This window comes from Pseudochaenichthys georgianus, chromosome 1 (genome assembly GCF_902827115.2).
Source record: "Pseudochaenichthys georgianus chromosome 1, fPseGeo1.2, whole genome shotgun sequence".
Classification (NCBI taxonomy): Eukaryota; Metazoa; Chordata; class Actinopteri; order Perciformes; family Channichthyidae; genus Pseudochaenichthys; species Pseudochaenichthys georgianus.
In genome coordinates this window covers 46660289-46677309 of record NC_047503.1, presented here as the reverse complement: position 1 = coordinate 46677309, position 17021 = coordinate 46660289, and the positions used below count along the sequence as shown (strand labels likewise).

The 17021-nt window shown below is 40.5% G+C and overlaps 1 protein-coding gene across 1 annotated transcript; it reads right to left on the bottom strand.

Annotated features, from left to right (window-relative positions):
- Positions 1-3613: 3613 nt before the first annotated feature.
- LOC117453239 (B-cell receptor CD22-like) lies at positions 3614-12692 on the bottom strand. Its single transcript, XM_034092106.1, has 8 exons — positions 12623-12692; positions 11733-12077; positions 10710-10979; positions 9060-9329; positions 8468-8728; positions 8256-8343; positions 8104-8158; positions 3614-3883 (listed from the first exon to the last, which is right to left on the bottom strand). The coding sequence occupies exons 1-8, from the start codon at positions 12690-12692 to the stop codon at positions 3872-3874; spliced, it is 1371 nt and encodes a 456-aa protein (XP_033947997.1). The 3' UTR covers positions 3614-3871.
- Between the last annotated feature and the right edge of the window lie 4329 nt (positions 12693-17021).

Below are 17021 nucleotides of genomic sequence, written 5' to 3'. Positions count from 1 at the left end.
AAACCAGACCATAAGTCCAAACACAATGTGTTAAGATGCATGAACAGTAACATATTAGGAATATTATTCAATGTACAAATATGTGCTTTTCTTGTACAGTTCCCTCGCTGTTCGCTCAGAGTTAGTCAAGTTGCTGCTGAGTTAAGTGTGAACAATTAAAATAAATGCAGAACACTGAGGTGTGAGCAGCTTCTGTCAGACATACAGATAAGAAAAAGAAGTAGACTGCTTTTAACTCAGGGTATGGGAATATAACACTGAGGTCAGAGAGGAGAGAAGGAACTAGAAGGGTTTGGTGCAGAGTGTAGACATGAGAGAAGTTGAGACAGTATGAAATGACTTGTTAGAAAATATCCCTCGAAAACACTAACATTTTTATGAAAACGACAGAAAGATTTTAACCAGGCTCATCTTAAAAATACAACAAAGCAAAATGTTATAACATGAAGAGGAGGGAAAAGTTATGAATGAACAATATTCTCAGTTTGAAGCGTGTCAGAGTAATAAGCACACAGATAAGTTAAAATGACGTTGACCAATACAGGAAAGACATTTGTACAAATATCCTTTACATGTAACACTAAAAAACTACTAAAACTTGGTAACATCTACCCGTTTCAACAAAGCTACACAAAACATATATTTTGAATATTTCTGGAAAGTTTGCATTTCATCCATATCCATCCCACTTATTCCCACATGTGACCTGATTTAACAAGTCCCACATTTCCCAGAATCCCCTCTATTCATGTGATGAATGTAAGTGTAGATGTACAGTACCTGACACAGAGAGCAGGAAGACAACTAATCCACTCGCTGCTGCAGTGAAACTCATAGCTGCTCCTCTCATCTCTGTGAGACTATAAAACATGTCAGATTAAATAATGTTCACAGGAGGTTTACAGAATCATTACATCAATAAACTGTTTCTACTCACAGTGAAGGAGGAACGATGTGTTCAAAGATGCCTTTCCTCAATAAGCAGAAGACGGATATCAGGCTTTTAAAAGACTAGATTTACTTCCTCTTTAGATTATTAGTATGCATGATGAGCCCAATGCCAGTAACACCCATTACACAACAACGTTTTGTTTTAAAAAAGTACACATTAAAAGAGACTTTGGTTAAACATTTGTTTCACTGCCGATGACACTGACACCAGAAAAGAGCATTTAAATGAAGAAGAGAATAACAGTTGATCTCTCTGAGCACTGAGGACGTCGTCACACAGTCTGCAGGTGGAGTGAAGGAGCAGGAACGCATTGACCCGTGAACCACGAGGCAGCTTAACTGAACAGGATGAAGGGCATATTATTAATTATAAGTGGTACGTTCCCTCCTAAACTAGGGGTACAAAGGGAAGTAAACAAAACACAAAAATAACCGGGCGAGAGAAAAAGGAGAGGAAACTGACTGCTGAAGCCACGAAGTGATGCTTTAATTAATAAAGAAAAGAGGCTCACCAGCCAATTTGCAAAACAAACTTAAAGTAACTAAGAACAACTTTCTTCGAAAAGAAAGTGACTAAATTAAACAATACACAAAAAGGTAAACTGGAGCACATTTCCTAACAATAAACAAAACACAAGTTAAACTAGGCCTCACACAGGGTCCTTCTCACTTCGGTTAAATGGATTCCTTGCGTCCCTCACTTGCGTTGTTTCCCTACGACTAGTCCCTCCCACCAGGGAAGCATGGAGGGACGCAAGGAAACCACGAGAAGCAGGGAAATGAGTTTTAAGAGCAATGGGACATCCTTTCCTCCGGAGCGTCACGTGAAGCGACGTCCGTTTGTGATGACGCTGCACAGCTGATCGTCTGACAGCAGCTCTGTCCCCGTTATTTCCACACACACCCCCGCCTCTGTTAGCACACGTTGACTGACACAAACATGTGTATCATCTGTTGTAGACCCAAATACATGAAATAAAATAAGAACTCATTCTCAAAAAAGATAAACGCCATTCTTAAAATGTATAAACGAAAAAAGCGATCATGAAAATGTTTCCAATAAATGAAGAAAATGATTTTTGACCACGTTGTTGTTCAGATATATCACATATTTGTAACTAAATGAAACATGAATTGAAACAAAACACGGTATAAACTGAGGAGTGAGTCCCGTGAGGTTCATGTGTTTTCTTCACTCCGCTGGGAAACTGCTCTCATGTCAAGAAGCATCAGATCAGTGCATGCGCTGCATCGTCCAATCAGTGAGCGATACACAGTAAGGGGGCGGGGCGAGTGTCTGAGAATTTCATCGGAGGATGGTCTGGTGGTTCCTCGGTTAAAGCTCCTCCATTATCGCTCCTCGGTCCTCCGGCAAAAATAAGGCCATTGGGACGCTACTCAAGATGGCGCAGACAAATCAACTTCCGGTGAGACCGAGACCGAGGAGATGAAAAATAAGAGAAGTGAGAAGGGCTCACAGAGACGAGACACCACACCACACCACACCACACCACACCACACCACACCACACACGCAGCCAGAGGAGAAGAAGAGGGCCACTGCAGGCTTCCTCTGGTCCTTTAAGGAGGCCCTGATTGGGGGTTGGGAGCACCTGGGGAAGAGGCTGCACCTGGACACAATCAGGGAGAGAGAGAGACACACACACACAAGCACCAACTGCGGCACGTAACAATAAGAGAGGATGGAAAATGCCATTTCATTGTTTTTGGTTTATAGGAGGTGTGTGGTGCAGTGGATTGAGCGTTGGTGTTCCGATCAGGTGGTCGCAGGTTCAAATCCCAAGACACTTCACCCCAAATTGCTCCTGTGGTGATTAGCCACAGTATTGAGTATATAAGTTGCATTAAGCACACGTTATACTGCTCGCAAGAAGCTGATATTGGAGCAACACATGGAATACACACATCCCTCACTGAACACAGATCCACATTGCTCTGAGCCAGGTCCACCCTCACCGCTTCAGAGACGGACGCAGAACTTAACTGCAACTCACCACTCTGTCGCATTGCAACTGGGAGCCGGCCTTTTGGTTCTTCCATAGACCGCTTGGAAGCTGCCACCTGCTTCTTCTGAGCTACACATTCTGCCACTAGATGATCAGGGTCAAGACAAAAGAAACACAATCTATTTTTCTTGGGTCTTGGAAGAGAAACAGAATGAGCATGTTCTGTTACGAGAAATCCGGAAACCATCACGATGAGGAGAATCGCTCTGAGGCAAAACACCACTGTGTGATAGCACAATCCCTTCCTCATCCGCCATAGTGGTGGCCTGCTCTCGCTTCCAAGCTGCACAGTCTGCACAGTCTGCTATCAAATGACCAAATGACTAGCTTGGGACCTGATACTGGAAAACTGGCACGGGGGACGTATGTGTCATGAGCTCTATGGTAAGAATCTCGCTGAGGGGGATGATCCATTTCCTTGATATAGAACACTTGAAACGTGTTGCTAGTTGCTAGAAGGGTGCTTCTGTTTTCATGTTGATTTAAATGTGTTAAAATCTAAAGTGGGCACGGAGTAAAATTAGATGTTCCTGGCAAGCCAAGAAGCTGATCAGGATTTTTCAAAAGTTATTTATTATGTGGACTTAAAAAAACAATTTGACGAGACTTTTGTCATATCAACAACTCTGCATATAACAAATAAGCATGTACACATAGTTGAAGCAGTAATATAGAGCACCTGACCATCGGCTGGTCTTAACGATAAATCATGTTTGACACCTCGACATGATTCACTTCAAGCTGCCAGCAGCTCATTCTCTAAACCTACAAGCTGCTGCTACTAACTGACAATAAAAGCTTTAAGAGTTGAACGTGAATATATCCACTTTGCACACATCCTGCACAGCCTCGCTCTCCACAGGGACATTTCAACGTCCTTCTTCTTTGTTTCCATCAGGTGAGCGTCTGAAGAAAATCACAGAAACTTTGTGTAAAGTTACAGCTGGAACTGTGACTCTACATGTGGAGTGGGCCGGTTTTATCTCCAACCCGGTATCACGGCAAGACGTGAACATGTGACGATTTACCATGCTGGGAGACGTGAAGATGTCACGATTTCATCCCTTCAAACGTGACAGTTACACGGTATTGTATGTTAACCCATGTTAACCAGTGGAGAAATACCCGGAAATGCCAAGCAAACGCTTCCCGACGATCGGTTGTTATTGTCAATATTAATATAATAATGATTTATTTTTTAATAGTCACACTCGATTACGCCAAATTTCTTGTTGCCACAGCTGGTCGACACCTCTTTGAGCAGAAACAAAAGCTACATTAATGTATTACATCGATGTTAATCCATGCGTGTAGATGTGGAATTAACGGACGTGACGTTGTGCGATTGCGTTTTACAAACTCTTCAACTACAACTGTAGTTATATTGAAAAACATGTTAGAAGGCCTCACGAAATACTTTAATGTAAATTAAAATGTGAAGGAATGTGTGTATAACAAAATACATCCGTCATAAACGAAACCGGAAACAGATGTAGGCAAGATCCTCAGCTCGATGATTGGATGTTTTAGCCGCAATGCACGCTGGGATATGATGTTTATGCGATGTGAAATCCGAAAACATTTGTTTTAAATAATACTTTATTCCGAGTGTGCTTGCTTTTTTCTTTGAAAGTCATCAGATAATGGGATTGTAATACACGGTTCGGCTGCATTAAATATTACATATCTGCCGTAGTTCTCTATTTATAGAGCCCTGATGAGAAGACTTCTAGACAAACAGGAGAACTGCCGCCACCACTGAAAACGTGACGTGGATCATAAATATATCAGCAATTAAACAACATCTTACATTTCTTTTCACACAATACGTCTCCTTGCAGTATCAACACTAATTTGGTTGACTTTTATATTTGTTCAAATTGGTAGATAGGCTGTATTTACACCATAACGGTCTTTGTTTTTAAGATAAAAGAAGATATTAATAGGAGGATGTGCAAAACAGACAAACTAATAATTAATTAAAATATTAAAGAATACTTTAGGTTAAGGTCTTCTTTTGAATAAGACAAAAACGTTGGGGGTATAGAAGAAGAATATGGGATGAAACCCTCTTTAATGGTCACACATGCAGAGCACAGTGACATTTGTATCTACAGATAAATATTAAGCCTGACAAAGTATTTAACGTCTAATATATTACTTTCCTGCAATGTTAACTATGTTTAAGCACTTATTTTAACTGATATTATACATATGTATAATACTCTTATAAGATGTATGTAGAGAGTATAAGAAATGTGCAGAATATGACAGTTTAATGGTGGAGATATACACCAGAGGTGGGGACTCGAGTCACATGACTTGACTCGAGTCAGACTCGAGTCGCATATTTTTTGACTTGAGACTTGCTTGACTTACATTGATGAAAGACTTGACTTGACTTTGACTTGCTATTCATGACTTGAGACTTGACTTAAGCTTGAGATAGATGACTTGAAAGGACTTGACTGTTTAAAATTAAATATTTGTGTTTGTTTTTGTAGTGAGATATTAAGTTTAGTTTTTTCGAAAAACGTGATTGAGTGATTATAGCGCCATGCACGCAAACCTGGCAACCCACTAGTAGGCAGGAGTCTCAGTTAACATGGCAGCAGCTAGCTTTACTCCAAAAATAGTGAAGTTTGGATTCAAGGATTATATTGTCGAGGATGGTAATAAGAAGAAAACAGCGGTATGCAGGGTCTGCAGCATAAAGATCAGTGACACGACCACCACAACATCCAACTTCATTCGTCACTACAAAAAACCCCACAGAGAAAGTTACGTGCATGTGTTGTGTTAGCTAGAAAGATAACGTTAAGTTTAAGCTACGTTAGACTTGGTTTCAAATCGATTAAGCATTGCAAAGAGAAGACAAAACGGTAAATTAACACTAGAACCGCCAAGGGATTCATTTTGACTAACCCTGATACTGACGGGCTGTCAGGAGAGAGAGAGAGAGAGAGAGAGAGAGAGAGAGAGAGAGAGAGAGAGAGAGAGAGAGGAAAAGAGATGCCTCGTTTATTTCCCCTGTGTTATTATCAGAAGTTACTGTAAACTGTTGAATGATGTAGTTCATCTACTTTTAGTAGTTTGTTTAAATGTTTTAATTATGTTGTTTTTGTTTGTAGAAGTGCATCATTCCTTGATTTATTGTAAAATGAATCTGAACTTTTTTATCTGTTATGATGATAAACTGAAGCAATTTCAAAATTAACCCAATTAAGTGAGTTTTAAATCGTCCTACTTAGTTTATAAGGAAATTATGAAGAGGAACAAATTAAATGATTTGAAAATGATATCTATGTAGGTGCTGACGCTGTTGGCGGTTCTAGTGTTAACATACATTTAAATTAAATATGTGTAATGGCAAATGCCATATATGATTTTCTTACCTGGAATTCTGCTTTTTTGAACAGACTTTTTGAGTCCTAGCTATATTGTCTGCAGTTATAGGGTTAATATGAATCTAATATGATTGTCATTGGTCTAAATTTGATTTCAAATTATTAACTGTGCATGTAATGAAGATCATAGTGTGGGTTGAATCCATTTTCATAACCACTGTCTAATTGTCACTGATTTAAATGTGGAAACTGGGTTTATTCATCAGAATTTCGTATGACTTGACTTGCTTGACCTGAGCAATGACTTGACTTGACTTGCTTGACCTGAGCAATGACTTGACTTGCTTGACTCTCATCACAGTGACTTGGGACTTGCTTGATACTTGTAGGTCAAGACTTGAGACTTGCTCATGACTTGCACATGTAGGACTTACTCCCACCTCTGTTATACACACATATTGATAGATGTGTTGTAATGAACCTGTGACCCAAGTTTTTCATTCATTGCATAACTACACCGTAGTTGTGTATATGATATGGCAATAAACCTTAGAAAATCTTGAAATATTGAAAGGGATGTGCAAAATAGTCATTATATACAGTATTTAATGAACTATTAGTAGAGAATAATGAGTAATGAATATACTTTATAGGGATCCTATTAATATCTAATAATAAAAATAATAAAATGCAATAACGTGCTTTAACCACCAGGTGTCCCTTTCTATCAGCTGTGCACCGTTATGGTGTAAATACAGCCTATCTACCAATTGGATCAAATATAAAAGTCAGCAGAATTAGTGTTGATACTGCAAGGAGACGTATTGTGTGAAAATAAATGTAAGATGTTGTTTAATTGCTGATATATTTATGATCCACATCACGTTTTCAGTTTTGGCGGCAGTTCTTCATGTTTGTCTAGAAGTCTTCTCAGCAGGGCTCTATAAATAGCGAACTACGGCGGATATGTAATATTTAATGCAGCCGAACCGTGGAGTACAATGCCGTTATGTGATGACTTTCAAAGAGAAAAGCAACCACACTCGGAATAAAGTATTCTTTTATTTTTAAAAAATGTTTGCGGATTTCACATCGCATAAACACCAAATCCCAGCGTGCATTGCGGCTACACCATCCAATCATCGAGCTGAGGATCTTGCCTACGTCTGTTTCCGGTTTCGTTTATGACGGATGTATTTTGTTATACACACATTTCTTCAAATTTAAATGTTAATATACATTAAAGTATTTCGTGAGGCCTTCTAACATGTTTTTAAATATAAAAATGGTTGTAGTTGAAGAGTTTGTAAATTAACATGAACCGAAGCTGTTGCCTGGCAACGCAATCGCACAACGTCACGTCCGTTAATTCCACATCCACACGCATGGATTAACATCGATTTAATACATTGATGTAGCTTTTGTTTCTGCTCAAAGAGGTGTCGACCAGCTGGGGCAACAAGAACATTGACGTAATCGAATGTGACTATTACAAAATAAATCATTATTATATTAATATTGACAATAACAACCGGCCGTCGGGGTAGCATTTGATTGGCATTTCCGGGTATTTCTCCACTGGTTAACATGGGTCAACTATACCGTGTAACCGTCACGTTTGAAGGGACGAAATCGTGACATCTTCACGTCTCCCAGCATGGTAAATCGTCACATGTTACCGGGTTGCTTTAAACACAAGTTCTCTTCACATTGCATTTATGAGCCACAGTATAGCTTTGAGGAAGGGAAAGTGTTGTCAATAGGTCCGCTCTCTCTCACCTCTATCTCTACAGGTTCATGTGCTTCAGTGGTGGAGTGCAGAGCTTTCTTCTTCCTGGATTAAGGGCAACATCAAATACAGATTTTTTTCATAACAGTAAACTAAAACACGTAAGAAGGATATTTAAACTGATGAATTTATATTGCTGTACCTCATCCACAGACTCAGGAGAAACACAAGAATCAGCATCAAGACCCCCAGAGTCGTCCCGATGATATTCACTGTCATTGTTGAACTCCCTAGAAACATGAACACATATGTGATACTTCTAACTACAGATTGATAAATCACATTGTCATATTATATTATTATTATTATTATTATTACAAAGTTAATCAGGTCTGGTGAATGTAGAGAACTTACCTGCCACAACAATCAGAGTTAAGGTGGAGTTGCTACGTCCTAACTTGTTCTGGGCTCCGCAGGAATAACTCCCACTGTGTTCAGCTCTGAAGTCAGTGATGGTGAAGATCTGTCCTGAAGCTTTTAGAGAGTCTTCATCCTCCTTGTACCAGGTGTAGTTAGCTGCTGGGTTAGCATCACTGCTACAGGTCAGAGTCACTGAACGGCCCTCCTTTATCTCAGCGGAGGGACTCACTGACACAGAGGGAAGCTTTGGAGCATCTGAAAGAAATACAATAAATCAACAGAAATGAGTAAAAATCATGTTGAATTGAAATGAAAAATGGTTATCTGTGTGAGCATCTGACTTTCAAAGTGTTTTTGACAGGTACTGTATAGAGCTAAAGACAACAATTATGTTGTATATAGATTTCGTTTTCTGTATTACTGCTAGCTTGAATACCCTGAACATACGTGCAGATTTGGGAGCCAATTGTAGATAAAACTTAATTTTCATCAGCTGCTCTCCATCTAATTGACCTACAGCAGCAGACTGTGAACAAAGTTGTCATTGGGTGCATGATGCTTTTTAAATCTCCTGGGTTTTACTCACATTTCACATCAATAGAGATGGATTCAGATCTTCTACTCCCCAGCAAATTATCAGCTCTGCAGTAATACTTTCCAGAGTCAGAAACCTGGAAGGAGCTGAAGAAAAGCTTTGGTTCTGTAGTGAGAGGAGGAAGTTTACGATTTCCATTCATCTTGTACCAGGTGTAGTTAGCTGCTGGGTTAGCATCACTGCTACAGGTCAAAGTCACTGAACTGCCCTCCTCTATCTCAGCAGGGGGACTCACTGACACAGAGGGGAGCTTTGGAGCATCTGGAGGAAATACAATAAATTAACAAAAACGGGTAAAAACACACTATGTTGAATTGTGTATTGAAATGAGAAAGAGTTCTCTCTGTGGGAACATCTGGCATTTGGAGTTTTTTTTCACAGGTTTAGAGCTGAAGAAAACATTATGTTATGCTAGGGCTGTCAAACGATTACAATTTTTAATCACATTAATCACAGCTTAAAAATTAATTAATCATGATTAATCACCATTCGAACTATGTCCAAAATATGCCATTTCTTTATGTATATTGTTGTGGGAATGGAAAGATAAATGAAAGAAGGCGGATATATCCATTTATCATACAGTATCTATGTTTATTCTAAAAAATGTCTGCGTGTCAAAATGAAAGACAACCCACACACCTATCAATCATCAAACCGTGGGGTCTTAATTCATTACGTGTTGATTTCTATCAACGGGGGAGTACTTCAGGAAAGTCGACAGAGGGGGGGCGGCGGCGGCTAGTGGAGTACTTCGTGACCACAGAGTGTGAACGTTGTGATCAGCTGTTTCAGCGCAGTTCTCCAGTGAAGGGGGGGAGTCTCCCTCCGCAGCCGGTTGGCGTAGTTTTGGCACAATTCCGTTGTACAGACCGACGTTAACAGCAGCCCTGTCTGTGCACACGGAGACCGACTCTGTCGTCCGGTGATCTAACCGCCTTCTGGAAAAGCTTCACAAGTACGTCGGAACGCAAATGCGCTGTGTGACACAAGTGACGGTACGCATTTCAGATTACGCACATAATCTGCGTACCAGTTATGTGCACCCCTGTACTACAGCAAAAGTATTCTCCGTCGGGACTTCCTGCAACAACACCACGCCATTATCAGATGGTGTTCTATTGAGAAGACGATCACTACGTGACAAAAGTTTTCAAAACCGTGGCTACTGAAATCAATCTTACTAACTGCTGTCTGTGCAATTTACTCCTCGCGAGTTGGCAGACTTTATTTTGCTTACTTTAACATCATTTTTCATGGTGGGGCTAAGCCATTTATTGGTATTGGTGTAGCCTACCCCAGCCATACCCTGGCGCTGCCACTGGTGGCACGTATGGGGCGGGCCATTCTGCACATGCGTTAAATGCGTTACATATTTTAACGCAATTCATTCAAAAAATTAATTACCGCCGTTAACGCGATAATTTTGACAGCACTAGTATATACGTATATCATTTTCTGTATTACTGTTGGCTTGAATACCCAGAACATTTGTGCAGATTTGGGAGCCAATTGTAGACACAACTTCATGTTCATCATCGACTGTAGCTGCTCTCCATCTCATTGACCTACAGCAGCAGACTGTGAACAAAGTTTTCATTGGTTGCATGATGCTTTTTAAATCATCTGGGTTTTACTTACATGTCACATCAATAAAGATGGGTTCAGATCTTCGACTCCCCAGCAGATTGTCAGCTGTACAGTAATACTGTCCAGAGTCAGAGGACTGGATGGAGCTGAGGAAAAGACGTGGTCCTTCACTGACAAAAGAAAGGTCTGCATTTCCATCCTCCTTGTACCAGGTGTAGTTAGCTGCTGGGTTAGCATCACTGCTACAGGTCAGAGTCACTGAACTGCCCTCCTCTATCTCAGCAGAGGGACTCACTGACACAGAGGGAGGCTTTGGAGCATCTGGAGGGGATAACATGAACACATTTCACATTTAATTCCACGAAGATATTTTAATGAGCAATAGTTTAATAAAACACAGAGTGGGTGGTTAACTTGATTCCATCCTTTATCAGAAATCTAAAAACGTTGAGGGAAAGTGTTAATCTTTATGTCATGGAAGAAGTTTCCTTCATAATTCTCGTGTATTCTTCTTTCTAGTAGCATCCCTCGTAGCAAGATTATATTGTACCGAGTTTAAAATCGAACAGAAAACCTAGAGCCCTGGTTCAGTGTCTTTGGACACTGCCATGTCTGCTGGCGACCTCTGGTGGGTAAATAGATACATGAGTGCAATGATGATATATTTTATACTGGATGTTAATGTCATTATGTCAGTGGAAGACTTTGAGTAAACTCACACACTGCAGGAGAGGGGAAGTCCTCATATCCCTTCAAAGCACAGGAATAACTGTCTGCTGACTCATAATTGAAGTATGCATAAGAAGATGTCTCTTCCTTCACTTCCTGTCTGTTCTTAAACCAGATGTAAGAAGTGTGACCAGGTGGACAACTGCTGAGACACTGAAGGAGAGTAGACGATCCTGATCTGCTCACCTGCACCTGGAGATCTGAATAAAGCTAGAATTAACAAAACTGTCATTATGTTAAAACATAAATATAAATCAAAATATTGACACTATTTTGCAAGAAGTTGAAATTAAGAAATTAATTGTTATAACTCAGTTATTGTTATAAACCCAGTGTAAATGTTACCTGTAACAGACAGAGTGGTTCCAGGAACACCCAAGTGGGTATATTGCCTTGTTTTGATGCTAAACCAGTACTCAACTGAGTCGCTCTCTGTCAGGTTTTTGATTCTCAGAGTGCAGGTGTTGTTTTCACAGAGATCCTCTACACGACCTGCATACTCTGAGTCTGTGGTCACATCTACAGGTTTAAGATCTTTCCATGTAGTGAACCAGCATGTTTTCTCCACTGTGTTAACATGACCATTTGATGTTGATGGGTATGTGTAGCTGCATCTTATCTCCACTGTTGATCCTTTCACTGCACAGATCTTAGTAGAAGAGTAAGTCATGCCATACTGACTCTGAACCACTGTAACACAGAGCACACCACAATCAAAGTGAATCTATACATTGTTGAGAAATTGCCAGATCAGTACTTTCAACAAAGAATGATAAAATAAACATTTTACAAACTTTACTGGATAGAGCAGAAACACATGTGAATTCCTTCTTAGGCATTTTAAAACCAATGATACTCTTTGACTTTGTTGTTTCTTACTCAAAGCAGGTAGAACAGAAGTCTACGCAAAAAGGGTTCAGTTTGACACAAGATTGGAAAATGCCTTCATATAAATGAACAGTGAATGATTAGCGATCACATTAATTAGAATAGTGTGTGATTCTCTGAACAGTTCCCTCTCTGTTCGCTCTGTGGTCAGGTTGCTGCTGAGGTCAGTGTGAACAATAACAATACATGCAGAGCACTGAGGTGTGAGCAGCTTCCGTCTGATATACAGATGAGAAAAAGAAGAAGACTGCACACTTATTCCCACATGTGACCTGATTTTAACAAGTCCCACATTTCCCAGAATCCCCTCTGTTCATGTGATGAATGTAAGTGTAGATGTACAGTACCTGACACAGAGAGCAGGAAGACAACTAATCCACTTGCTGCTGCAGTGAAACTCATAGCTGCTCCTCTCATCTCTGTGAGACTATAAAACATGTCAGATTAAATAATGTCCACAGGAGGTTTACAGAATCATTACATCAATAAAATGTTTCTACTCACAGTGAAGGAGGAACGATGTGTTCAAAGATGCCTTTCCTCAATAAGCAGAAGACGGATATCAGGCTTTTAAAAGATTTCCTTCCTCTTTAGATTATTAATATGCATGATGAGCCAAATGCCAGTAACACCCATTACACAGTTATGTTTTGTTGTCAAAAAATAAACTTTTCTGTAACAAAACATATGACTTTAACTTTTTTGGCTGCCGATATTCCACTGACACCAGAAAAGAAAATTCTAATTATGATAGGATATTCTTCTGGATAGTAGTGCCGCTGCTTTCAGAGAGAAACCAGACGGTTGTTCTTCGGTCAAAAGGAAGAAGTTTATAAAGTTCACGTCAACTTTCTGAGACTTTAGAGTCAGAGAGGACAAGTTTAACTGGACGATAAATCAAGAAACATTAAGGAGTTTATTTTATATATGATGTGGCTACCTCCCCTGCTATTCTACCTGGTCGGCTACCTGGTGCTGGGGATCTCCGGGACCGGTGTCGCTCCCGACGCTGAACACCCACAAGACACACCTGCGCTTGATGTGTGGCCTACCCCAGGCACCATGGCTTCCCCGGATTTAGGAAGAGTTGTTGCCATGATGACAACCCCGCTGCTCGCGGAGGACCTTCTCTCATGGACGTCTCATCTACCCGGGGTTCTGCCGCGAGGACTACGCTGTCTATGGGCCCAGGGAAATGGGAGACTTTCCCCCTATGCAGCGCGCACTTGCGACGGCAAGCCGACCAGCCCAGCGAGGAGGACCTGGCTTCTAATTCTCCTACTCCTGATGTCGGGTAACGTGAAACCGAATCCAGGCCCAGAACTGTCTCAGCTGCAAACACCAGAGGAGTTTAGAACGGAAGACGGATTACGTCTTTTTCACCTTAATGTTCGCAGCATGATTAATAAAATGGACTCCATCAGAATATGGGCCGATTCGACTGACTCTGATATCATTGTCCTTTCTGAGACGTGGCTCAAAAAGTCGATTACAAATGATATGATAAATATAAAAGATTACAATGTCTTTAGAACAGACCGTGTGGGAAAAGGGGGCGGGGTTGCGATTTATGTTAAAAACCATTTAGACTGCACCTGCATCGAATCCCTAACAAAACCAAAATGCTTTGAACTCTCTGTAATTAAACTATTGCTCCCAAGTGGTTCAGACATTATAGTGATCGGATGCTACCGCCCGCCCGCTGCCTCAAGCGAAGCCACGAATATACTCTCCAATCTTCTCCATAACTGGACTAAATCCGAGATGGTTTTACTCGGAGACCTAAACTGGGACTGGCAAACGGATTTACAAAACTCTTTCAAGGACACTTGTGACTCTCTCTGTTTGGTGCAACTAGTTAACTCGCCAACTCGGTTAAACCAAAAAGATTTAGAGAAGTCCACTTTGATTGATGTTATTCTTACAAACGCACCTCAGCGTTTCTCCGCAGTAGGCACGTTTTGTAATGATATAACTGCGCAATTGCTTGTGTGAGAACCTGTAAGATCCCTAAAGGAAAGCCACGTTTCATTCACAAGAGGCGATTCAAACATTTCGATGAGCAGGCGTTTCTACATGATGTTTTTAATAGTGATTTACACATTGTTTCACTTATGACCGATGTTGAGTTAGCATGGAATTATTTTAAATCCACCTTCTTGGCTATATGTGACAAGCATGCTCCTTTTAGGACATCTAGGATAAGCGGTAAAGACAACCCCTGGTTTAATGATTCTATATCCTCTCTCATTCGACAGAGAGACACTGCCTGGGCTAAAGCAAAGAAATCGAATATTCCATTAGATTGGAATCTGTATAGGACATTAAGAAACAAATGCACTAAGCTGATTAAAAACTCTAAATGTGCCTACTATCTTAATGCAATACATGACAATTTGAATAACCCTGCAAAGTTTTGGAAACTTGTTAAATCCTCCTCAGGTTCTATCACTCTAAACAGCCTTCCTGATCTCTTAAGGGTAAATCAGAGTGAAATCAAGGGCAAAATGGATATTGCAGACAGCTTTAATAATCATTTTATTTCTGCTGGCTCAATCTTTGATTCTAGCAACTCAGGGATGATCGCTGCAGAAGGAGAGCCAGGTCCTCCGCCACTTGACCCTGATCAACTGTTCACCTTTGCCCCCATCTTGACCTCTCAGGTTCACAAAGCTTTAATGAGCCTAGATGTAAAGAAATCTTCAGGCCCAGACAAGATAGAGCCGTTCTTCTTCAAAGTTGCTGCAGGTCTGATTGCAGAACCCATAACCTCTATTCTGAATCTCAGTCTTTATGCTGGTGAATTACCTAGCTCATGGAAGTCGGCCATGGTTCTCCCCTTGTTAAAGGGCGGAGACCCCTCTGACCTAAATAATTATCGCCCTATTTCCAGACTGTCTGTAATGGCCAAAGTCTTTGAATCTCTTGTAAACGAACAACTGAAAAAGTTTCTAACTGACCATAATATTCTTAGCGAGTCTCAGTCCGGCTTCAGATCAGGCCATAGTACTACTTCAGCGGCTATGCTAGTCTCAAATGACATCATTGAAGCACTAGACAAGAAAAAACACTGTGCAGCATTGTTTGTTGATCTGTCTAAAGCTTTTGATTCTGTGGATCATGCATTGCTACTGCAGAGGCTTGGCTGCATAGGTCTTGGCAAAATGGCTTTGAGCTGGTTTAAAAACTATCTATCTGAAAGAACTCAGTGTGTCTCAGTTGAAGATTATACCTCAGCTGCTCTTACTATAAACAAAGGTGTTCCACAAGGCTCTATTTTGGCCCCTGTCTTATTCTCCATCTTTATAAATGAACTAGGAAATGGGATAAACCCAGCACGGTTTCATTTATACGCCGATGATACAGTTGTTTACACAGTGGCTTCCTCTTTAACTCAGGCTATAGAGCTTCTACAGGATGCTTTTAATACAATGCAACACTCCTTGCTAAGGCTAAGACTGGTCCTTAATGCAAAAAAGACCAAGTACATGACCTTCTCTCGCTCTCGAGCTAATACAGCTGTCCCTCCGATTCTTACACTGGAAGGGACATGCCTTGACAAAGTAGCATCCTACAAATATCTGGGCATATGGATTGATGAAAAGATGGCCTTTGATGTTCATATTGGGAACCTACTGAGAAAACTTAGACCTAAACTGGGCTTTTTCTTTCGTTTAAGGAAATGTTTCCCGTCTGAAGCCAGGAAGAGAATTGTGCAGAGTTCCTTTCTGTCTGTATTAGACTATGGCGATGTGATCTATATGCATGCTTCTTCCTCCCTGCTTAAAAAGCTGGACTCTGCGTACCATACTACTATACGTTTTGTAACGGGTGCAGGCTCTCGCACCCACCACTGCACTTTGTATCAGTCCTTAGGATGGTCCTCTCTGTACCAAAGAAGACAATCACACATGTTGATTTTTATCCTTAAGTCATTGCTAGGTAAGCTGCCCTTATATATCTCCAGACTTCTGTCATTTTATACTTGCTTTTTTAATACTAGACGAGCAGCAAATGGGATGCTTTTAAATGTTCCTTTGATGCAGTCAGAGCTTGGTAAAGCTGCATTCTCCCACTATGCTCCCTTTTTATGGAATACGCTGCAAGTAAAACTTTGTCTAGAGGCACTTCCTACTGTAAATGCTTTTAAAGGTATGCTACGATTAGCCCTGCATGAAACATGTAACTGTTTTACCTGATGCTATTGCTGATGTGATTATGCTTCTTGCCACTGCACAAATGGCCTTCTGTATTTATATTTGAATTGTATGTTTTTTTTGTTTAATGCCTTTGTTTTATGTTGAAACTTGTTGTGTGCCGTGTTGGTCAGGACTCCCTGGAAGAAGAGATCTTGTATCTCAATGGGACATTCCTGGATAAATAAAGGATAAATAAAATAAATAAAAAATGAAGTGAATGACAGTTCATCTCTATGAGCACTGAGGACGTCACACAGTCTGCAGGTGGAGTGAAGGAACAGGAATGCATTAACCTGTGAACCCATGAGGCAGTTTAACAGTTTCATCTTCTGGATGAAGAGAACTGTATTCATTATAAGAGAAAATGTTTGTTTCTTCTCTGCTCTCTCTGCGGTCAGGTTGCTTCTGTTTCAGAGAAATGCATAACTCTGAGAGGTGAGAAACTCACATGCCTGTTAGTGTGAACCCAACATGAACACACACATCACACACATAATCAAGTGGACAGGTAGGATTTGGACACACAGTGTTTAATGATAAGAAAAAC

Bases quoted from the DNA above. Each gene is read 5' to 3' on its own strand.
- LOC117453239 (XM_034092106.1), bottom strand. From the start codon at position 12,692: ATGAGAGGAGCAGCTATGAGTTTCACTGCAGCAGCAAGTGGATTAGTT. The intron at 9,330-10,709 runs GTAAGTAAAACC...TATTTCCTCCAG, and splicing joins CATCTTTATTGATGTGACAT to ATGCTCCAAAGCTCCCCTCT. The intron at 8,159-8,255 runs GTACAGCAATAT...CCCTTAATCCAG, and splicing joins CTCCTGAGTCTGTGGATGAG to GAAGAAGAAAGCTCTGCACT.